Source organism: Ostrea edulis, chromosome 2, assembly GCF_947568905.1.
Source record: "Ostrea edulis chromosome 2, xbOstEdul1.1, whole genome shotgun sequence".
In the NCBI taxonomy this organism is placed as follows: domain Eukaryota; kingdom Metazoa; phylum Mollusca; class Bivalvia; order Ostreida; family Ostreidae; genus Ostrea; species Ostrea edulis.
Window position 1 is genome coordinate 75,651,405 of NC_079165.1, and position 26,195 is coordinate 75,677,599.

General features: G+C 34.1%; 1 protein-coding gene and 1 long non-coding RNA gene across 2 annotated transcripts in view; one reads left to right on the top strand and one right to left on the bottom strand.

The window, feature by feature from the left end:
• LOC130046456 (uncharacterized) overlaps positions 1-26,195 on the bottom strand; it is a 144,789-nt gene extending 118,594 nt beyond the window's left edge. The window contains exons 1-2 of the mRNA XM_056153631.1: positions 26,113-26,195; positions 25,965-26,010 (exon numbers count right to left, since the gene is read on the bottom strand). Of these exons, the coding sequence (XP_056009606.1) occupies positions 25,965-26,000 (36 nt within the window). The 5' untranslated portion in view covers positions 26,001-26,010; positions 26,113-26,195. The remainder of the gene's footprint in view (positions 1-25,964; positions 26,011-26,112) is intronic.
• On the top strand, positions 15,286-20,090 carry LOC125677844 (uncharacterized). The gene is made up of 2 exons (XR_008799837.1): positions 15,286-15,536; positions 18,163-20,090. It is a non-coding gene; the product is annotated as an uncharacterized LOC125677844 (long non-coding RNA).

The following is a 26,195-nucleotide window of genomic DNA, read 5'->3' on the forward strand; positions in this document are numbered from 1 at the left end:
TCATTGTGTCTATCGTGATTACTACTCAATGGCGGACAATAAGCAAAAGAAAGAGAAAAAAGCAGATAGAAAGCAAACGGAAATTCTGAAAACACCGGAGAGAAAACTGGTGCAATTAAATCTACAGTGTTCCTCAAGCCGTTAGAAGTTCCACAGTGTCTGAAAAAGCGTCGGCTAGAAAACAGAAGAGAACAGACAGCTCAGATATGGACTCTCCATCAGGCGGGGCCCATCCAGGTGCATTAAGTATTTCAATGGACCTGAAATTGATTCAGGACAGTTTGTCGGAGATTAAAGACAATATGGTGAGCAAAATAGAAATCAAAGACATTGTGTCGTGAAAAGCACAATTCTGACAGAAATGAAAGAAAACACCACAAAAGAAATCAAAGCCGATGTAAAGAAAGAATTTGAACAAAAACTTGAGAACAATAGGAAAGAATTTAAAGGACACGTTAGAGAGATCTCAGACGGCTTCAACCTTGACTTTGAGACGCTACGTGAGAAATTCTGTGACCAAGCACGGGAGCTACGAGGCATGAAAGAAAACCTTAAACTACTGCAGAGTAGAGCAGACAGTGCGATTAGACTTGCAAATCAAAATCAGCAATACTCTAAAAAAGTAACATAAAGTTCCTGCGGTGGGAGGAAAAACAGGGTGAAAACTTGCGTGAGGACTTGTACAAAATCCTCAGAGAGTTGGTCAATATTGATTTGGCACCTGCAGTTATTGTGGCCATTCATCGGGTACCAGGTGGAGTGAGGGACGGTCCAAGACCGGTAATAGCCAAATTTCGTGACCCAGGGACAAAGATAAGAGTGATAAAGAATCGATCACAGGACAAAGTGAAGAAACACTTCATTATGCACGACCATATAACACCCATGAACATTAAGCTCATCCGCGACCTAAACGAAGACTCTAGGATTCATTCAGCATGGTACTTCAGTGATAAAGTGTTCGCCATCGATAGTAGCGGAAACAGACATAAATTCGACATTTTGGATGATGTGAATGAGAAACTTAAACACCGGCGCTAGTGTGTTTATTCTTGCGGAGACAAACCTAAAATCCGCGCAGGTATTTTGTCATCGGGATCGGGACTCAAACTAAATACATTCGGGATCAATATTAAGCTTTTGTTTACAAATGTGGAAGATGTGTGAAAGTGGTCGAGAGTATTTTTTGTTTACAAATATATATATATATATATATATATATATATATATATATATATATATATATGTGTGTGTGTGTGTGTGTGTGTGTGTGTGTGTGTGTGTGTGTGTGTGAGTGTGTGTGTGTGTGTGTGTAAGACTCCAAAGTGCAAGATGAAGATAACGAACAGTGATCAATCTAATAACTCCTATAAGCAATACAAAATAGATAGTTGGGCAAACACGGACCCCTGGACACACCAGAGGTACGATCAGGTGCCTAGGAGGAGTAAGCATCCCCTGTTGACCGGTCACACCCGCCGTGAGCCCCTATATCCTGATCAGGTAAACGGAGTTATCCGCAGTCAAAATCAGTGTGCCAAGAACGGCTTAACAATCGGCATGAGACATGTCAGACAGCATTCGACCCAATGCGAGGTTGTACTGACGAACTAGATCGTTATAACGACCATAGAATTTGCGAAATGCTGACTTCAATCGAGACTGTTGAAACCTCTGTACCATCAACTTGTTTGTCAGTAGCTTACCTCGATCTTAAAACTGACTATACGCAGAACAAGCTCTTGCATATCGAATCAGTTGAGATATATAAACACCATATGCAGGTGATAATGGAATATTGGTACATAAATATGGGAAATTGACGATGGAGAAGCTGAAATCATCCCGTTTGTCATACAGTTGAGTTGTCAGTTTGCCGTTAATGTCTACTTTCAATAAAATATCTAAGTATGAAGCAGAAGTGGACGACTCTGTGGTGTCCTTTATTTCGAGCTCTCAGGGATATATCAAATCGACATATGAATGAAAGCTATTATTGTTAATAGACAAAACGTCATCGATATATCTAAATGTCGAATTGAAGGCCACAGCGAGAGATTTTTTCTTCTCACGTATAAGTTTTTGAATAAATTCTGCTTCATATGAATATAGAAACAAGTCAGCTAACGAAGGAGCACAATTCGTGACCATGGGAATTCCAACAGACTGTTGGGAAACCTGATCACCAAAGACCACGAAGATATTGTCAATGAGGAACTCTAGCATATTTTTTATTTCAACTTCAGAGTACTTGTGCGTGGAATCAGAGTGGTGTTTAACAAAGTAAGTTTTTGAATGGCTGATCACTAATTATGAATATTTCCGTTTTCCGTTTTTGTTGAAGAAGCAACTGTCTATGATATCAAAAAGTCTAGTCTTTAATTTATCGTGAGGAATGGTCGTGTATAGTGTTGAAAAGTCATAGGTTTTAATGTTATTGATTTGGGGGAAATTCTGTGATTTCAAGTTTACTAAAAGTTATTTAGAATGTTTTAGAATCCACATTTGATTAACACCACTTCTGGTATATGTAGTCGCACAGTAAGTTTGAAGTTTCTCCTTCACAGCTGTTAACATTTTCGTGAGGAGCAAAGATAGGGGCTTGATAGAGCACTTACTGGATCCAGCAATGTATCTTTGTTTGTAAGGGTTTTTATGTAGTTTAAGAATCCAATATAGGTACGGTAACTCATATTCACTCGACCCATTGACTGGGATATTAAATGTGTCTAAAACTGAAGCATGGTTTTGAAGAATTTCATCTTTTGAAAGGGCAGTTGGAGTGCGATGGGACTCCAAAGTGCGATGGTCACGCCAAACCCCGATGGTCTACGTCAAACTCCGATGGTGTGACACGCCAAAGTGCGATGGTCTGACACGTCAAAGTGCGATGGTCTGACACGTCGAAATCATTGGTTTGTTAACGACGCAGTGTTGTAGTACAGACGGTACCAACCGCGTGTTGTTTCACCAAAATATCAGTGCAAAATCCATGCATAAAAAGTGAGAAGTTACTTATTTCATTACCATCTAGTTGTCGTGTTATTAAACACAAAATGTTCCAACTCGAAATGGTATGGAATGTTTTGCATTATAGCATATCCCCGGGATTGTATTACGTGTGCGTCACAAATAATAAATGATCACAAACTAAAGAATGTTTGGGCGAAGTAGATAGTTCGACAACAAATGTACTTTGCCGTTCTCACTATCCTTCACCTTGTATATCTTGCCGTTGCTGTCGTCCGTGTTGCATTTGTTTGGTTTTATTTTGAAAGACGTTAAGCATGACATCACAATGACGTGGCGTCACAAACATTACTGAACTCCGAACCATCGGACTTTGGCGTGACCGTCGCACATTGGCGTCCGTAACTTTAACAAACCATCGCACTTTGGCGCAGACCATCTCACTTTAGAGTCTCACACACACACACACACACACACACACACACATTTTTTATCTTTTTTATTTTTTTAATCTTTAAACCTGGTTGTAGATCAGCTCACTCCATAGTTGTAGAATTAAAATTTAGCTCTTTTAAAAGGGGATATGGACTTTGGAAATTCAATAATAGTCTTCTCTTAGACAGAGAATATGTACAGAGAGTAAAAAAAAACTATTCATAAAGTCTGTAGACAATATATTAAAAGTGACACGGATAACACAAGATCTGTTGATGATAGTATACTATTGGGGGTCTTACTTATGGAAATAAGGGGTGTTACTATTTCATACTCTTCCTACAAGAAAAAAACAATGGGAAAAGAAATGTCTCTTCTTGAAGAAATAGGTCACTTAGAAACTGAGGAAAAATATAATTGCATCTTATTGAAGAAAAGAGGTTGATTTTAGAAAACTTCAGTAAAGAAAAAAGGGAAGTTCATATTATAAGATCTAAAGCTAGATGGATAGAGGAAGGGGGAAACCCACACGGTATTTCTGCAATCTGGAAAAACGCAATTCTTTGAATAAAACTATTAAAAAATAGAAGTTGAAGGAAATGGTATGATCTATGACCAGGAGGATATACTTAATGAAGTTAAATGTTTTTACCAAACTCTATATACAAATAAAGACTCGGAACTTTTAGATTTAGATCTTACAAAATTATTCAATATTGTGTTCCAAAGTTTGACAAAAATATTTCAGAGTCTTTGGAAAGAACAATATCTGAAAAAGAAGTGTTTGAAGTATTAAAAAGATATGAAAAACAATAAATTTCCAGGTAATGATGGATATAGTGTAAATTATTTTTTTTTTTTGGACAGATCTGAAAGAACTCATATTAAAATCTGTTAACTGTATGTTCTCCAAAACAGAGTTTCACATCTCTCAGCAATTGGGGATTATTTCATGTTTGCTTAAAGGTGATAAACCTAGACAATTGAAAAAAAACCACCTGGCGACCTATTACATTATGTAGAAATTTATTTCAGGTTGTCTTGGTAACAGAATCAAATCAATATTATGGAACATAATAACATTTATGTTTAAAGCGTATATATGTGTCATTTACCCTATTGGGGACCTCGTATAACTTTACCCCGTTGGGGGCCTCAAGTTTGTTAGCCAATCAATGGCTTGGATAGGCACGCGATAGCTTGTGATTTTTCATATACATGGGATTCAGTAAAGGGAAGATACATTGGAGAAAATACCAGATTTATCTATGATCTTATGCATTATATAGAAAGTACAAATATACCAGGACTATTGGTTTTAATTGATTTTGAAAAAACTTTCGACTCCATTTCATGGTCATTTACATATAACGTATTAAGATGGAGAATACATTATTGAATGGGTGAAGATTCTTAATACAAATTTTAGGGCTGCAGTATTACAGAGTGGGATTTTATCTACTCAATTAATATTGAGAGGGGCTGTAGACAAGGCAACCCTGTTGCACCTTATTTGTTCCTCCTTTGTGCAGAAATTCTTGCAATTTTAATTAAAGAAAATAAGGATATAAAAGGCATTGTTATATGTGATAAGGAACACAAAATAAGTCAATATGCAGATGATACATCACTTGATCCTAATGGAACACCTAAGTAACTTTTTACAGCATTAGATACCTTAGATGTTTTCTCTAAACTTTCTGGTTGGAAGGTAAACAACTCAAAAACAAAAATTGTTTGGATCATATTTAAAAAGTTTTCAAATCAGGTCTTTCATCATACTAGATAGAAACTTGACTGGGGTTCAACAACTTTTAATTTATTAGGTATTAACTTTTCAGTAGACTTGCAACAAATTACAGATTTAAACTACAACATACAGATTCCTAAAATAAAGAGCATGCTACAACATTGGAAAAGATGAGTTTTAACACCAATTGGTCGGGTTATAGTGGTTAAAACATTAATTATTTAAAAAAAATAAACCATTTATTTCTATCACTACCAACACCGAAAAAGGAGATAATTAATTCATTGAGTAAAGAAATTTTTGAATTTATTTGGAATGGAAAATGTGACAAAGTAAAACTTTCTATTGTAAGTCAAGACCATCAACATGGAGGTCTAAAATGGTGGACATCAACAATTTTATCATGTCTTTAAAATGTTCATGGTTGAAAAGGTTATTAATTGGAAATAAATCCTTGGTAGCTATTTTTGAAGCAATTAATGGTCATGATGTTGTTGACAAATTACTTGATTTTGGAGATGCATTTATCTCTGAATGTGTCATTCCAGAAAACAATATTGTTTGGCAAGATGTTTTTAATTCTATGCTCCATGTAATAGAATCCTTTGACAAAAATTTCTACAAGGAAACCTATCCCATTATTCCTGTGTGGTATAATTCTAATATTGGAGTGGATATGAAAACACTGTTTATCAAAAGCTGGTATAAAAAGATGTAAAACTCATTGACGATTTCCTAGATGACAAAGGGAATCTTTTATCACGTAACCTTTTTCAACATAAATTTGATATACATGTTTGTATATTACAATATAACAGTGTATTGAGTGCATCATCAACTCATCTGAAATTGTTTGAAAACAAAGGTTTAATCAATATATCTTTTACACCTCATATTCCATTATATTATAAACCTTTGATTTTGCAAACTAAATGTACTAAATCTGTTTACAAACAGTTAAATGTAAACCATGATATACCTACTTCTGTTTCAAAGTGGAACTTAGAGCTGGTAACTTTAAAATGGAATAGAAATATGTGTTAAGGATGCTTTTACTGTATGTTTTAAGACTACCAAGGACTCTACTATTCAATGGTTACAATATAGAATACTTCATAGAATTCGGCCTGTCAATTATTATCTTGAAAAAATCAATGTTGTGTCTTTTGATTGTTCTACGTTTTGTAATGATGAAGTTGAGACAATGTATCTATGTTATGGAGCAATCTGAGCATGCACAGTTATAAAACAACTTCCAAAAGAATAGGTTTTAATGTACTTAATATTTCATTAGGTGAACTCCCATTGTCGAAAGGCAACATAATTGTAAATTTCCTTATCCTATATACAAAACAATATATTTTTTTCTTGTTTGAAAAAAAACCCCAAATTGCCAAGAATTTTGGAATTATTGTTCTATCTATACAACAAATACAAAATTGAAAAATGTATTGCGTATCAGAAGTTAGAAATAGAAAAATTTGAAAATACCTGGCATGTATGGAAAACATTTTTTGACAACATAAAAAAGTGATAATTTTATTATTTTAAGCAATATTTTTTTCTACTTTTGAAGCCACATGTACTTTTATCTATTTACTCGAGCTCTGTATTGTTATAATTTTTCTGTTACGACTATATTAAAAATGCAAGCACTTACCAACAAAAGTATGAGTGTGAGTATGAGTGTGAAAGTGGTTAGAAAAATTACAAATGTTTTTTTGTCTTATGTCAATATTTGTGAAATAAAAAATTAATAAATCTAATATATATATATATATATATATATATATATATATATATATATATATAAGACTCCAAAATGCGATGGGACTCCAAAGTGCGATGGTCACGCCAACCCCCGATGGTCTGCGCCAAACCCCAATGGTATGACACGCCAAGGTACGATGGTCCACACTCATGCGCCAAATTGCGATGGTGTGGCACGCCGAAATCCATTGGTTTGTAAACGACACAGTGTTGTGGTACATACTGTACCAACCGTGTGTTGTTTCACTAAAATATCAGTGCAAAATCCATGCATAAAAATAAGAAGTTCAACTTATTTCATTACCATTTAGTTGTCGTGTTATTAAACACAGAACGTTCCAACGCGAAATCGTATTGAATGTTTTGCATTATAGCATATTCCCGGGATTTTTTTTTAAATATACGTGTACGTCACAAGTAAATAAATGATCATGAATTAAAGAAGGTTTGGGCGAAGAAGATAGTTCGACAACAAATGTACTTTGCTGTTCTCACTATCCTCAACCTCGTATACCTTGCCGTTGCAATCGGATCATGTGCTCGTCCTTTTCCGTAACCGGTAAGAAGACTAGGATTTGGATCGGCGCAAGAATTGCATCAAATCGATGCATTTCTTCGGCGGAAGCGCGCCGGGAATGAGTGTTAAAAGGCCAGAACCGAATCCCTGAATAATATGTTATTTATATTTTCACCACAGATTCAGTTTTGGTATCATTAACGTCTTATTCACTCTAATACATAACATGTAAGTGGAAATAGATAGTGGTACAATACCTTAAATGTGTATAATATCTTAGATGCATTTGAAAGTTCACGTTTCATAGTGTAACGTACGACTGTGACGTCAAAGTTACGTTTACGTATACGTAGCAACCAACTCTGATGGCGTCGAATCACATACGAGGTTCATTTGCGGTTACGGAAATAGCCGAGTAGTTACGATTGCTTGCCGTTGCTGTCGTCCGAGTTGCATTTCTTCGGTTTCATTTTGACGTTAAGAATGACGTCACAATGACGTGTCGTCACAAGCGTTACTGAACTCCGCACCATCGGACTTTGGCGTGGTCATCGCACTTTGGCGTCCAACGAGTGTCAATATTCACCTAGATAAGTTCAATAACCCTTTTATTATATAGATAAAGTATTTAGTTGTTACATTATATCCCTTTTCATTCAAACTACTCCAAAATAGACGAGAATTCATCAACATTGGCAGTGTGCAATAACAGCATTTATTATATAGCTAATAAATAGTCTAATATAAAATCTGCGTAAAATCTAGAGAATGTTAGCGTTCAATATCCTGAGAATTTATTGAACGTTAACTTTACATTGCGTAAATTGTATGCGCCCGAAACATTCCGAGTATGAGCATTCAATATTGACGTTACCGTAACGACGTAAACAAGGAAAAATGGCAGACGACGGTCCTCCGAATTTGACAGAGGCGGTATTTGATATTTACTTAAGCATTATGTTTTACTGTACATAAATTATGATGTCCCCATTTACAAAATCAGTTTGCTTCATGCATTAATGACGGGTTAAATATTGAACAGTTAAAAAATGCATGCTGTTATTGCACACTGGCAATATTGATGTATTCTCGTCTATTTTGGAGTAGTTTGAGTGAAAATGGATATAACTTAACAACCAAATACTTTAGCTATATAATAAAAAGGTTATTGAACTTATATAGGTGAATATTGGCACTCGTTGGCTGTCAAAATGCACTCGCAAGCTCGTGCATTTTCACAGCCAACTCGTGCCAATATTCACCGATATAAGTTCAATAACCCTATATTATTATATAGCTTATAAATAGTCTAATATAAAATCTGCGTAAAATCTAGAGAATGTTAGCGTTCAATATCCTGAGAATTTATTGAACGCTAACTTTGCATTGGGTAAATTGTATGCGCCCGAAACATTCCGAGTATGAGCGTTCAATATTGACGTTACCGTAACGACGTAAACAAGCAAAAATGTCAAAAGACGGTCCTCCGAATTTGACAGAGGCGGTATTTGATATTTACTTAAGCAAAATGTTTTACTGTACATAAATTATGATGTCCCCATTTACAAAATCAGTTTGCTTCATGCATTAATGACGGGTTAAATATTGAACAGTTAAGAAATGCATGCTGTTATTGTACACTGCCAATATTGATGAATTCTCGTCTATTTTGGAGTAGTTTGAGTGAAAAGGGATATAATTTAACAACTAAATACTTTAGCTATATAATAAAAGGGTTATTGAACTTATATAGGTGAATATTGGCACTCGTTGGCTGTCAAAATGCACTCGCAAGCTCGTGCATTTTCACAGCCAACTCGTGCCAATATTCACCGATATAAGTTCAATAACCCTATATTATTATATAGCTTATAAATAGTCTAATATAAAATCTGCGTAAAATCTAGAGAATGTTAGCGTTCAATATCCTGAGAATTTATTGAACGCTAACTTTGCATTGGGTAAATTGTATGCGCCCGAAACATTCCGAGTATGAGCGTTCAATATTGACGTTACCGTAACGACGTAAACAAGCAAAAATGTCAAAAGACGGTCCTCCGAATTTGACAGAGGCGGTATTTGATATTTACTTAAGCAAAATGTTTTACTGTACATAAATTATGATGTCCCCATTTACAAAATCAGTTTGCTTCATGCATTAATGACGGGTTAAATATTGAACAGTTAAGAAATGCATGCTGTTATTGTACACTGCCAATATTGATGAATTCTCGTCTATTTTGGAGTAGTTTGAGTGAAAAGGGATATAATTTAACAACTAAATACTTTAGCTATATAATAAAAGGGTTATTGAACTTATATAGGTGAATATTGGCACTCGTTGGCTGTCAAAATGCACTCGCAAGCTCGTGCATTTTCACAGCCAACTCGTGCCAATATTCACCGATATAAGTTCAATAACCCTATATTATTATATAGCTTATAAATAGTCTAATATAAAATCTGCGTAAAATCTAGAGAATGTTAGCGTTCAATATCCTGAGAATTTATTGAACGCTAACTTTGCATTGGGTAAATTGTATGCGCCCGAAACATTCCGAGTATGAGCGTTCAATATTGACGTTACCGTAACGACGTAAACAAGCAAAAATGTCAAAAGACGGTCCTCCGAATTTGACAGAGGCGGTATTTGATATTTACTTAAGCAAAATGTTTTACTGTACATAAATTATGATGTCCCCATTTACAAAATCAGTTTGCTTCATGCATTAATGACGGGTTAAATATTGAACAGTTAAGAAATGCATGCTGTTATTGTACACTGCCAATATTGATGAATTCTCGTCTATTTTGGAGTAGTTTGAGTGAAAAGGGATATAATTTAACAACTAAATACTTTAGCTATATAATAAAAGGGTTATTGAACTTATATAGGTGAATATTGGCACTCGTTGGCTGTCAAAATGCACTCGCAAGCTCGTGCATTTTTACAGCCAACTCGTGCCAATATTCACCAATATAAGTTCAATAACCCTATAGTACTTCTTAACTGTTCAATATTTAACCCATCATTAATGCATGAAGCAAACTGATTTTGTAAATGGGGGCATCATAATTTATGTACAGTAAAACATTTTGCTTAAGGTATTCCATGTATAATGAAAGACTAATGAACAATTTTGAAGGATTTAGATCAACATAGAAGTTTATTGTTAAATAATGATGAATGTGAAGCAGATGAAATTCACATGACTGGTAAATGATTAGAAGCTGACCTTTTTGCGCTTAAGACGTTTTGGAAGAGTTGTCTGTCCTTTGTAAAAATAAGAAAAATCTAATTTTTCTAGAAATGTGTGTGGTCAATGATTGATTTTATTTCATATTTTCATAAAAAGAAAGTGTATGTAACTTTTTACCAAGAGATTAGTATGAAAATATAATTTGTTTTTAAAATATTGTAATAAAACATGTTTTTCCCATATACTTCAATGTTAAATTCTAGGTGAAATAAATCAAGCAGTAAACAAAATTTTGAAAATTCCTATGGTGGATTATTTTTATTTGATGAACCCTTCAAAATGATACCATGATTAGAAATATTCCACCATCCATTTAATAGATATGAAATATGGTCATTATACATTGAATACCTTAAGTAAATAGCAAATACCGGCTCTGTCAGATTCGGAGGACCGTCGTCTGCCATTTTGGCTTGTTTACCTCGTTACGGTAACGTCAACATTGAACGCTCATACTCGGAATGTTTCGGGCGCATACAATTTACGGAATGCAAAGTTAGCGGTCAATAAATCCTCAAGATATTGAACGCTAACATTTTCTAGATTTTACCCAGATTTTATATTAGACTATTTATTAGCTATATATATATATATATATATATATATATATATATATATGTGTGTGTGTGTGTGTGTGTGTGTGTGTGTGTGTGTGTGTTCGCGCACTATGCCGGGACTTACGACACGTATAAGGTTACACACGAGCAACCTACGACATTTTCAGAACCTACGACACAAAAGTGTGTCGTAGGTTTGCAGACCCCTTGAAATCGGAATTTTTCATCGTGTTTTACCCAGAAAATACAAAATTTTGTATAGTGTGAATTTCCGGGTTACACACGACTTTTGTTACACACAACACCGAGCCATAATGGGGTGCTTACACACTTTGCATCCTTGCCATATTCGCGCATGCGCAAAAAAAACTTCCTACGGAAACAAGGTCGAGTGGATGACAATGCAAATGTATGTGTTTTTGTTGATTTAATTGAATATAAGTAGTCAATTAATGATTTAAAATTGATATTTTTGTTCCCGTCCGTTTAGTTTGAATACATTGGGGTATGTGATGTATCGTTATTCTGCAGTAATGGTGAGAAAAAGTAAGTTGACCTTTGACACGACTAAGATACAATTAGATGCGTGTAAGCTTAAATAGTTCAATGGTTTTCATTTTCTGTATGTTTTTGTGTTTGTTTTATATCATCATGATTATCTTCAGTATTTTGGTTTATCACTGATTTGACAAAATGTTTTACAAATACAGAATCAAGGAATAGTTAGAATTTCCTCTTCAATACAATATCGGTGTACACGGTTTTTTTTTTTTAGACATATGAACATCGTTAAAAGCAACAATTCTCTAAATATTAAATGAGAATTGAATTATTATACACAGTATATTTGTCATTCTTTGATGAATATGCGTATCTTAATGTATAACATTGATATATAACAAACTGACGAACAACTGGAATTTCCTTTTTAGAATATTCTATCTTAGCTTGGCAAAATATTTTCAATATTTTCAAAGATATAAACCCCGTTTCATAGCGACAATATCAAAGAAAATTAAACAAGTACATAGCTCAAAAAAATTGGGTCTTTATTACCACTGTTTTTGGATATTATTAACTGGTAACCGGTGGATAGCTCCAGCCTCTTTCCCCCTAATAAGGAAGGTGTGGTCAAGCGCGGTTAAACAAGTTCTTGGGGAAAATATTGTTTACCTTATTTTAAGAAATTGTTTAGATTTCATTTTATTCCAACATCGACCAGTTGCAAAGATTTTGGGTGAATTTATCTGATGGTTGACTTTACGCCATGGCTATAAAGAACTTTATATAATATGTTGATTTATAGGCGTTGAAAGAAATTTCCAAATAAAGGATGTTGAAATCAAATGGGACAAGGACATTTAAAGTATGTGCGGTTCAAGTGTCTCTCATCAATATGAATAGAATGAAAAATAAAGTAATTTGTCCCAAAATGAAGTCCCCCCCCCCCTTTCTTCCCTCCAACCCCATCCCCATTTGTGCATGCAGCTAGATCCAGTGTTTTCATACCAGACCAAATTCATGTTAAATTATCAATGTTTGTCCTGTTAAGAAGATATACTTTTTAAGTAAATGGAAACTCCAATCTAGTTCACTGAATTTATGAAAAGGCAAGAGCAGATCCGGATTTCTCTCTCTCTCTCTCTCAGAGTGTTGCCAAATCGGTGTAACTTAAATTAAAAAAAAATAAAGGGGTTTCGGTCAAGGGCTACCGCTATTTTTAGAGCGACCCTGAACACTAGCGACAGCGATCACCGCTACACCGGCACCAGAACATGTACAGACTGTTCAATCGAGTGGGGAAGATCCCCATGGCTTTTTGTAAATTTCATATAAAGTTGCAGAAATGACATTTTTTATCTTTGTTTATTTTTTTACTTATTCAATTGTAAGAAATCAGATATTATTTATATGTATATCTAAAAATAAAATAGAAAAAAAAAATAAATCCATAACGAGATTCGAACTGGGTACATGCTATCGTGAGTTTCATAGACATCTCTAACGATTACGTAACAGTGTTTTAATCTTCACACTCGTGTTATTTCACACTCTCAAATAAATGAAGTTATGTAAATCAATTTTGTGTAGGCTATGTTTCAAAATATTATCTGTATTTTGCACCATTTACAAATGTAAAATAGTATTGTTAAAAATTCAGAAGTTTTTGAATTTGTCAGCACTTGGAGATTATTTTTCTCGTGCCGTAGACCGACTGAAGAAAAAACAAAGGGGGTCAGATTATTTTCTTAGTGCTGTGTTTAAAGTTATGTATTAGTAAGTATAAAATGAGGATATCATTGTTTATAGACATCAGTCAGTGCTGCATATACATGTATTACCATTGTCTGTCTGTCTGTTTACCAGTATTTACAGGTATCTGAATTTTTAATCAGCTGTTAATCAGTAAATGCATACAAATAGAAAAATGGGAGGGGGGGATGCATATAGATAGATAGATAGTGTATTTATCATCTATTTATAGAGATAGAGTTTTCCCCTTTTATTTATTTATATATATTTATTGATTAAAATACCTGTGCAGTATAATGAGTATTGCCCATGTCTGTTGTAGGGGTAGTGGTAAAATAGTATGATATACATGTATGTATGATATTTTAATAATATTAACAATGAACCTACATTGTAATATTTTTGCCATAGTGTGTATATGAATTCTAGGTATCAGGACAACTCGCCCCCAAGACAACTCGCCCTCAAGACAACTCACCCCCTCATCGGGACAACTCGCCCCTAAGACAACCCGCCCTCAAGACAACTCGCCCCCTCTTCGGGACAACTCGCCCCCTCTCTTGAGATAATTCGCTCCTACATATCATACATGTTTACAATTATTATTTTTGGTCTAAATCCAAGAGGTGTATTACCAAAAATTAATGAATTTCTTATAGATAGTATATACATCACAGACAATAAGACGTGTTCACATTAACACCGAACTTCGTGTCTTTTTATGCAAGACGAAAGATTTTAGTGGAAATCCAGTGTTTGGGTTCAGTAAATTCATCATCACTTTTATGTACATGTAAAATATATAATTTCAGCGGAAACAAGTTAGCGTTTGGTATAGGGAGAGTATTAGCTTGGTCTACAGCTGACGTACTATAATTATCAATAATCTGCGTCTGTTGTTAAATCTAATTGTTTGATTTCCCCCAAGCTGTTATAAATTTACTTCAAACGTTATGAGTTACTCATCATCAGAGTTCTTTACACTTTGAAATCGCCGCGTAAAAAGAATCACACTGCGTAAAAAGAATCAGTAAAGCAAAGCCGTTATAAAATTTCTAAAATGGGAATTTTATTTTTCAACGGGTATTGAGAAATGCATTAAAAGATAATTACATGTATCAGAATATTCATGCTTCACCTTTACACTTATGTATACTATATCGATAAAAGAAACACCCACACCCTCAAAATTTTCTCAGTATTAGAGACATTTAATCAATTACCTGAAGATCAGTAAATATAATTTTCCTTGCCAATTGATTTATGAAAAATATAACTTTTTCTGAAATGCAATAATTAAATATATGTATAATTCTATTAGAATTTACCATTCGTGTTAAAGTATGAAAGAAAAAGACGTATCTTTATAATTGTAATTGTAATTAAAAGATTTATATAGCGCCCTATCAACATTAGTTCTCTAAAGCGCTTTACAAATGTGAAAGAAAAGATAATATAAAATCGATGTGCACATACATGTGAATAAAATATTCATAGTGTCAGAATTAAAATGCATAAATATCATTATTAATATATAGCGATATGATATGATTACCCTAATAACATATGAAACAATTTAAAACAACCCTTAGGAATAATTAAATACATAACAAGGACATAGGCATAATAACAAACAGCAGGGGTTTTTTTTTGGGGGGGGGGGGGTTGTTTGTTTTTTGTTAACAGCACTGTAAGAGCTGTATGTAAGAGCACTAAGTATATAAAAATAATCACAAATTAAAAGCTAATTTAAAGAGATGCGTTTATTGGATTTCACTCAAATAGAGACATCAACACTTGCCTGAGTCCCCACATACACAGGGTGGCAGTAACTTGTTTATGTGTTTGGAAAACGCGATATGTATATTACATATTTAAAGTTCATTTACATTTTGTTAATAGTAACTTACAGCAGTACAAAAATTTTAAAGCTTTATCTCTTCAATGTTGTAGACTATATTCAGAGGGAATGCAGATACTGAGGCACCCTAGCTCATCTAGGAAGTCGGGAAGAAAAAAGCGAGGTATTTGTATGTCATAATTTGTATTATATTTTGTTATTCCCAAGCAAATGAAGTTTAGGAGGGTATATTAGAATCGCCATGTCTGTCTGTTGGTCTGTCTGTCTGTCGATTTGTCTGTAGGCATAATTTTGGCTGTACTCATTTTAGGAGACTAGCTAATGGAATTTTCTTAAAATGTGTACACTCTCTCAAATCATAAAGACATATAAAAATCTGCACCTAGGGTTTTCATAATGATTGGACAAAGTTTACTTAATTTAGATCATTTTGTTGTTTCTTTGAAATTGGAAAAATTTTGAGCCTTGTTTGCTTTAACTTAAGGGTATGTCCTGACCTTAGCAGAGGGTCATTTGGACAAGATTACAGATATTTTTATGCCCCCTAGATCAAAGATCCAGGGGGGGGGGGGGGGAATATTGTTTTTGTCCTGTCTGTCATTCTGTCTGAAACTTTAACCTTGCTAATAACCTTTGAACAGTAAGAGCTAGAGCTTTGATATTTCACATGAGTATTCCTTATGACAAGACCTTTCCATGGGTACTAAACCTTTTGACCTTGACATTTGACCTACTTTTTGAGAAAAAATTGACATTGGTCATAACTTCTAAATGGTAAATATTAGAGCTTTCATATTGTACATGAGCATTTCTTGTGACAAGATCTTTCTACTGGTACCAAGATATTTGTCCTTTTGACCTTGGCCATCTTCAGAATTGGCCATTATCGGGGGCATTTGTGTTTCACAAACACATCTTGTTTGTCCTTGCCATAAATTGCAAGATGAGATAAACAGGAGAATAATATACTAGGTGCAGAGGTTGCTTGTGTTCAAAGAATGTGCAACAACCAGCATCAGATGATAATCATTTGGACAAGCTAGGTCAAGGTTTCTGGGTGTGCAATGCAAAATTCTTCTCTATAATGTAATTTTATTATGAAATAACTTTAGAAAATTATACAAGATTAATTAAAATATGATCAAAGAAATGTCATGACCCTGAACACAAGTCATTCAGACAAGTTTAGGGGCACAGTTTAGGAGTTTCAGATTATGAAGTCTTAGAAATGTTAATATTCTAAGTTAGAGGTGCATGGAGAAGTCATACTTGACACAGAGGCTGCTTATAGCCAAGAAGTACCGTATATACTCGCCTATAAGTCGGATTTTTGGGAGTCAATTTTTGGTCCAAAACTCTATGTCCGACTTATAGGCGCGTCCTAAGAAGATTGGTATTTTTCTAGGCGGCGTAATGTAGTGTTTTTTAAACAACTTGACGATTATCATGGACTACCACACAAATGATTATTGTTCACAAATATCTAGACATATTGTATTGTTTATGTATTTTAAAATTATGTATAAAGTACAAGTATTTACATATTTTTATCTTGTTAAAAATTATTTACATACCGGTAAACAACTAATCTGTCGTTTATCGGTAAAATTGAATTACGAACCCGATTTAATATTGAAATATTCATATGTATACCGGCTGAAATATATTTCATAAAAGATTGAATATTGTTAACAGATAATTTAGATCATCAATCTTGACTCTTAAAAACTCTATAGTTGATACATTGAATTATACCGGAACCCCACAATAACCGCGAGGCGCGTGCCACTAAGTAAACACGGTGTCAGGTACTGGTAATTAGGAGACCATAATTGCGTAGGTAAACAAGGGATCATTGTCCATAATAGAGCAAGGGTTGCGTTTAAACCCAAAACAGATATGGCTTGGATATTGAGCACCTCATAATCATTAATTTTTCAAAATATTTTTTGAAACATAGCTAAAAACACTAGAGCATTAAATTGAAATTGTCAACCGATTCTGACAAAAATTTGTACCGACTTATAAGCGGGTCAATGGCAAATTCCTACAAAATAACCTTAAAAAATACAACCGACTTATAGGCGGACCGACTTATAGGCGAGTATATACGGTATGTCATAAACCTTATGCCCAGGTTATTTGTAGAGGGTCATGGTCACATGACTCAAAAGTCAAATGTTCTTTAGGCTGCATCAATTTAATGCTGGGATTTTGGACAGTCATATTTTTCTGTTACTCTACTCAAAGTTTACTCATGACCAGACTTTTGGACCAATGTCATTTTGGGAAGGTCAGGCTCACTCATAATATACACCTTATATATAAGGAAAAGTGCCTTATTTCATTAGTTTTTAAACAAGTATGGATCATAAATCGTGCAGATAGGTAATAGGCAAATGGCTTTCAGACAAAGGTCACTCAAGGTCATTTTGTAAAGGTCAACATCACTCAACATATACCTTATATATGATAAAGAAACCTTCATTCCAACAATATATCAACATTTATTGAGCATTGTGTGAATCATTTGTTATTTGAAATAGTTCATTCAGGTGAGATGTATTTTGGGGAGCATACATCAGTTTTATCAATATTCTTATTTTATATTAAATATCTATTGGTAGTTTAATAAAGGTTTAGGATAGAACATTTAAAAAATATATTATTGATTTGAAATCATTTACTTTAAGTTATGGTAAATGATAGAGAAAATGAGTTGGACAATCTTTCAAGAAACTGTTGTACAACTGTTACAAGTGATATGTACTGTCCATTCTTTATTACAGCCAATGTTCAGTGCCACACTTGGACCACTGCAGAAAAGGCAGCTTTGTAAAGACAATTTGAGACTTTCATCAAACTAGGAAAAACTCTGGCTCAGGTTGACTGTCTAAAATCCATTTGGAAGTAGAAATCGCTGTCCAGTTTAACATGGTGTTGTGGAAAGTTTGCTGTTAAAAATATTACTTCCTGGCAGAGGTGTTACAAAGAGTTAATCCAATTTTTATGCCCCCTCCATTTGAACGAGAGGGGACGTATATATTGTTTTACATGACTAATTCGGTCTGTAGAGCAAATCTTGTCTGCTCAATATCTAATGAATTCTTTTGCTTGACTGTTTCCAAACTTGGTACAATGATTGCCCCTAGATAGTGAATGAACCATATTAATTTACAGGTCACAGGGTCAAGGGTCAAACTGGACACAGTAAGATAATGTCTGTTCAATATCTTGAGAACGCTTTCCTGACAGACATCAAACTCGGTATACTGGTTTCTTTTAAGAAGTAGGTGGTTTCTTTTAAGAAGTAGATGGTTTCCTTTAAGAAGTATATGTCCCATAATGTCCCATATTCATTTTGAAGTCACAAGGACAAAGGTCAAACTGTAGTACATAATAAAATATTGTCCACTGAATATTTAAAGAACCAACCCTTTACCTGACAGTTACTAAACTTGGTACAGTGGTTGCCCCTAGAGAGTAGATGACCCCTACTGATTTCCAGATCCCAAGGTTGAAGGTAAAATTGGACATAGTAAGATACCGTCTGTTCAATATTTGAGAACCATTCGCTTGACATACATCAAACTTGGTTCACTAATTTTCCTTAAGAATTAGATACCCCATGGATTTTGAGGTCACAAGGTCAAGGGTCAAACTGGACATGACAAGATATTGTCTGCTCAATATATTGAGGACTCTTTGCTTGACAGATATCAAATCAGGTACACTGATTCTACCTAAGGAGTAGATGACTCCATTTGATTTTGAAGTCACAAGGTCAATGGTCAAAATACTACGGACATAGGTATTGTCTACACAGTATCTTGAGTTTGCGTTTCTTGACAGACATCAAACTTGGTACACTGACACATCATAAGTGTAGATATCTAGTATTCATTTTAAGGTCAATGGTCAAACTACTCTGGACATCAGATTTTGTCCATTCAGTATCTTGAGAACCCATGTTTGACAAACATCAAACTTGGTAGTCTGGTGCCGCCTAAAGAATAGATGGCTCCCATTGGTTTTAAACTCTCAAGGTCAAAGGTCAGGACTCAAATAACTGATTATTTGAAAATATCTGCTCAGTACCTTTAGAGATCACATATAATGGTTGCCTCTGACTAATAGATACATTGTAACTTTTGCTACAGACATTCTAAATGATCATTTTCAATATTGTAATATGGAGGGCATATATGTTTCTTAAATCTTTCTTGTAAATGGTTTTGATACTAGTTTTATATACAAGATGTATTATCAGCATTTGTCATTCATTGTACACCATACATTGGTTCATTCAAAATTGATAAATATATAATCAACAGCAGTACACATGAAATAATTCTCCATCTATATCTTGAATTGAACAAAAAGTTTAATGGTATTCCAAGGCCTTATATTCATGTGCGATTGAAAGACTGAATGAATATACTAAGATAATATAACAGTATTTAACTAAAACTAATTGCAGTTTAACACTAATGTACTTATAATGTAATTGATAGTACCACGCTCTTACTTGTAACTTGTTTTCATTTATATTCAATAGATATTTCAAGTTTGATAGCTAACTCAAATTTCAAATATGAATGAACATTAAGTGTCTGCTGTTTTAAGACTAAAGAGTAGCTTTATTTACATCATATGAGGTTTTTTGAGCTAAATTGATCAGCTTTGTATGCTTATGAAATAAATATGTACACCTATATTTTGCAGTTGATTGTACTTTGCTTTAAAGAGGTCTTAAAATTGGTGTAGTTTTCATTAGGTTTGGACTTTGCAAGTGACAAATTGGATTAGGAGTATTTTTACTCAGTGTCTTCTCAAATACTAATGAAAAATCAAGACAATTTAATAGAGTCTTATAAATTCAGTATCTCTTGATAGATTGCTGAAAGAGTAGTACGAAAGAAAAATCCTGAACTCTGAACGATCAGATTCATGATGGATGCAGGGACATACAGTATTTTTAAAAGTCCTTGGTACAAGTTCTTCCTGTGACTTGAGCAGTGTCTGTATTCAGATATTTAAAAAAAAAGATCTTTAAAGCACTGTAGTACACTGTCATATAACCAGGAATATTTCCTGTATGGTCACCTTTAAATGGCCTTTGGGGTCGTATTTCGACATAAAGGACATCCAGGATACAGACGCCTCTGAATGCAACATTGGTTATATTACAAGTGTGACTGATAAGTAGCGCCAAATTAACAAAAACTCAGATAAAAAGATCAGTTCAATTATTACCCGTAATAATCAATTGACGTGCGCATCAAATCAATCATTGTTCTCATCAGTTGATTAGGTGTTCACATCAATTATTGCGCCCATATATTAAATAATCCGCGCTGCCCATCAATTCAATGTATGAGAGCAATAATGGGTTTGCTGCGCGCATTTATTTAACTGATGACTGCAATACTTCAGCGCGGCATGTGATTTTGAGCTCCGTATAATTGATTTAATAATTCTTTAATTCAATTGAAAATATCTTAATTATTTACAACGATTTTTGTACAAGAAATTAATGAGCACATCAACTCTTATATAGAGAGAAACACTTCAATTAATATAATGAATTCAAGACAGATCTAATTAGATAGTTGTTGTATCTAGAAGAAGTATTGCATGCATCAATTGAATAAATATCAATTCAATTGAAGAGAGCAATAATTAAATTATTACACACAGTAATTGAATTGAAGCGCGCAGTAATTGAATTAAAGCTTTTTTTAATTAAATTGTGGAGGGCATCAATTCAATTGTTGATATCAGTAATTCATTTGAAGAGAACAACAATTCAACTATAGCCTAATCAACTCATCAAAGTATTCAATGCTATAAAGAATTCAATCAATGCGCGCAATAATTCAGAATTGTAGATTTTAGTAATTATCTGAACATGTTTCATTGAATTGTTGCAAGCATCAAATGAATTGATGATATCTTCAAATAATTAAACTTATCTTGAATTTAGCTTCTTAGACTGAAAACCTTTTTCAAATCTTTTTAACATTAATTTCTGTTACAGAAGAGTATATTTTAGTTCAACTGACAAAACACTAGACAGCCTCTCTCTCTCTCTCTCTCTCTCTCTCTCTCTCTCTGATATTTATATAAATTCCCCAAAAAGTTGTTTTTTGAGAAGTGGTTGAAACACTTGAGTTCCCTTTTAATTCCTTCAATCAACCGCCAGACTAAATGTAGTGACTTTCATGTAATATATCAAGTTTATACACTCTGTAGTGAGTTTCCGGTGTGTGTTCACATGTGACATCGTGTCGTAGGTATCAGGTGAAAATTCAATTTTGTTAAAGACGGATTTTCTATATTTTAAGTATCAGAGCAATATAAACAATTTAATCAATGCGCGCTAGAAATTAGAATAGTAGATATTAATTATTTGAAGAGATCTTCAATTGAATTGTTGCGCGCATCAAATGAATTGATATTTTCAAATGCTTAAAGATGTCTTGAATTATTTGAGTTTACGTTGATTTGGTGATTCATAGACTGAACATCTTGTTTAGATCTGCTTAATATTAATTACCGGTATTATATAATGAGACTCCCCCCGGAAAATTGGCTATATATAGTAAGCCCCCCTCCCCCGGAGGAGTTTGGCAATATAGTTAGACCCCCCACACCCACCCCCACCCCACACTTATCAATAATGAGCCTCCCTCCTTCGTGATTGGTCTGGATTTCCATCGGAAGACTGACTATGGCATTTAGTGAGTCACCCCCTTTGAGGGGTGGCTATATCCCCTAACCCTAGTAGTGAAACTTCCCTACAATACACATACGTGGTTGGTTGCAATTTCATTAATATCTTTGATATATTGATTAAAGGAGTAAATTCTTTTGGCAGTCGTTCAACTACTGAATTGAATGCTCATTGCACTTATGAAGGATCATTTTTTAATAAGATGCATTTTGCTATATAGTCAAATTTATTTAGGGGCAATACTGATAGTTAGCCAGGTTTCCGGTGGATGTGGTAGGGTTGCTTTATAGCCAGAATTTCGGGGGGGGGGGGTAAATAGCTTGGGGGAAAAGCTATTCTTGTACTCTGTACAAGGACACAATGCATGAGCAGACGAATACATTTACTGTATATGTACATTTTCAATATCCACTCTTCGTCTTTTCATCAGACCTTATTTTTATTTGATATTATTGTGTAACACAGGACATATTATAAAATCCAACTTATACTGTGACATAGAAAATGTTAAAAACGGATATTGAACCAGTATTCGTGATTCGATGAAAGGCTCTATATTGTCGAATGATAAATGAACCTTTTTCAAAATTTATGTCGGGGAAAAAAATAGGAGTTTTTCCTTACTTTTATACCAAACACATAAAAAAAAAAGTTTAATCTCAATTTAAAAGGACTTTCATACAATGATAGACGATTAATAAAATGGTAAATAGAAACGTTTTAAATTTTCAACCTAGGACGTAAATATCCATCTGGATCCTCCATTATCCTAAATTCTCTGAAAGTAATTACTAAATGGCAAGGCATAAAGCAGATTTTCCGGAGGGTGAACCTACTGAAGGGGGTATACGCTACAACACCAGGTGTTTCATCCCATGCCCCACCAAGGCTTAACCATGGAAGCACTGAAGGCATAACGCCGGACTATTCAGACCCATTGCCTCTGAGGATTGGTACACGTCCTCCAACCCTTGCATCCACTCCTTGGTAGAACATCAAATACCTTTAATTAATATAACTTATGATCAAATATATAGGTTACAATGTGACACTTCAAACCGAGGCTCTTCTTCGGATATGAAGTCATTGAAATATGAAAATATTCATTGCTAAACACAACCTCATGCACTGGCCGAGAAGCCATATCGTCTGATATATAAAAAAAAAACTAGTTCTTTTAAAGGTACCAACTTTCCGGATAATATTTTGTGATAAACTGAAGTAAAACAATGCACAAAAGACTGGGATTTTATTTCAATAAACACATGTAAATTATAGCGAACAGGACTATTCCGTATACCAAAGTAAAGACCCCCCCCCCCCTTTACTTTAGTATCCGGAATAGTCCTGTTTACTGTAAAGGGGGATACTGTAAAATAAAAATTGTTGGGTTTTGTTGTTTTTTTTTTTGAAAATGGTTGAAATGCTTGAGTTTCCTGTGCTCTCAATCAATCGCCAGACTAAATGTAGTGACTTTCGGGTAATATATCACGTTTAAACACTCTGTAGTGAGTTTCCCGTGTGTGTTCACATGAGTCATGTGACACCGTGTCGTAGGTATCCGGTGTAAATTCAATATTTTTAGAGACGGCTTTTCTATATTTCAAGTATCAGAACAATATACAGATGTCCCACATTACGTAAAAATGAATTTATATTCTGGTTAGCATAACTAGAACATAGTGTAGTGAGTTTCAGGTGTAAAGTCTTGTGTAGTGAGTTTCGGCATTATACACGTATGTGTGTGTGTGTGTGTGTTAATCCATTTGTTTCCCCGCATTTTAAATGGTTGTTTTGCGAATACATATCTATATTATAAAATGAATACGATTTTTGTTGAGCAATTGGTCATGAACAAATGGCAGATAAATCTGCACAATGAACGTTAGATACTTGTCCTGAGTAATATTGATAATAATGATTGATATTTGTAAAATCATGAAAATAATGAAACAACACAAAATATATCATACAAATCTTTAAACTGTTTCTAATCACTACCTATGGGGTTTGGATTTTTGTGTGATTTGGATTCCACAAGAAACTTAGAAATGAGGATTAGAAGAAAGAAGTTGGGTGACTTTATCGAGCGGAGAACCCACAAAAGGACAAATATCAAAGTTAAAATTGAAACTCTCCAGAAAAAGAAAAAATTGCATTCTAGTTAAAACAATCAATCCATAGTTTCCGAAAAGGCTTTTTCGATGTGTCCATTTCAAAGGAACATTGAAAAAATCCTAATTTAAATCATTTATACGCGAAAACGCCCAAAATAACAGTAATTTTGACTTTTTCAAGCAGATTTTCATATGGAATGGGCCAAGTCTCCATTGTGAACTGAGTAAAATATGTTAATACATGTTCAGGTATAATATGTTTTGTAATTAAAAGTATGGAGACTTGACCCACTCTATGAAAAAACTTACTTCTTGTGTATAACTTTTAAAATTTTAATGGGATGGATAGCCGAGGTGGTATAGCGGGAATCTCACTGAAGTTTTTGATAGGTCCAGATTGCATATCTGTGGTTCGAATACTAATTTTTCCTACCTATTTTTTTTCTCTTATGAATTATTAGACTTCCCAAGATTATTTGACTCTGGCATTTTATGCTAAGTTTATGCAGTCAAAATGACGATCACAAGTAATTGATTCCAACATGAGGCTAATGAATAAATGTAAACAAGTATGGGGCCTCCTGTGAAGTATGGATGTTGTTTATGTAAGTACATGCATGTAAGTAAGTAAATTTTATTTAAAGTCGGCACTGTATTAAAATAGCAACAAATACATGTAACATGAGCTCTGACATGTAAACGAAAACTTAAAGGAAAGTTAAAGAGAACAATTCCAACAGTGCTTATTTAAGAAGTTACTTGAAGAGATCATGACAAAAGCCAAATATGCAACCAACTGGTGCAAACTGTCTAAATGGCAGAGTGAACCACAGTTCAGTACAAAAACCAATGCAAATCAAATGTCTGTTTCTGTCCCATTTGTATTTGCTGGGAAATCTAACAGCAAATGTGCGTTCTGTAACTGTAAAACCGGCCTCAGAGTTGTACCAAAAGAGGCGGGAACTGATGCCTTTATTATATTCGGTATATTAGTACTAGTAGGTTGTAAATGCTGTTCAAAAACATCTGTTGGAGGTAAAAACTGAATCCAAATCAAATCATTAATACTGCATCATACGGAAAACGCTATTCCACATTTGATTTACACCATAAAACGTGAGGTTTCTAATTCACATCAATTGATACATACATGTATGCATGTCAATGGAAATGTGGGGCACGTACTGTTGGATGTTGCAAGCATACATATTTGTATATGCAGTGTCATTTGGTACCTTAGGTACTCCAGGCATCAGTGTAATTATAAGTGTGTATTAAAAACCGCTTAATGTCAGATCTACATGATGCTGCCTGTCTAAATATTTTGGACAGCATTTTAGTACGGTATTGTATCTATTGTAACCGGTGCCCAATCATGAATAGGCTTATTGTTCATCAAGTTCACCCATATTCAAATTTATGTATTTTAACTATTTGAATTTCCCCAATACTCCTACTCATTGATTCAAAGTACATACTCAATTTAATCGTGCTGAATTTTTAACTTTTTCCCATGGCCAGCCTCTTGATTTAAGATGGTTGGAATCGGTTAAGACTAGTGTGATGCATCACTTGTAACTAGAGTATACTGAGTACACATCAAATACGATTATCGGAATACGTACATATATAAACACATTATCAGTACAAATTGATTAGAAAAACAATAAAATGTTCTTTAATTCATCTTACCACATCTCTTATTGAGAACGGTTTTAATATTTTCTTAAGTACTCACAGATAAGATGCACGCCAAAAAAAGAACAGTCCTCATCTCTTCCTGTCTGAAAAAGAAGAAGGATTGTCAAATTTAAAAAAGCAGAAATATTTTCATGATTATATTCATCGGTAAAAAAGGCTTGATCTCCATATCTACACACTCATACCCGTGGTTGCAGTACTGTTCTGTAGGAAAGTCAACGTCCTCTTCCGAGCGTTTCACACTTCAAGAGTACGTATTATCAAGGTT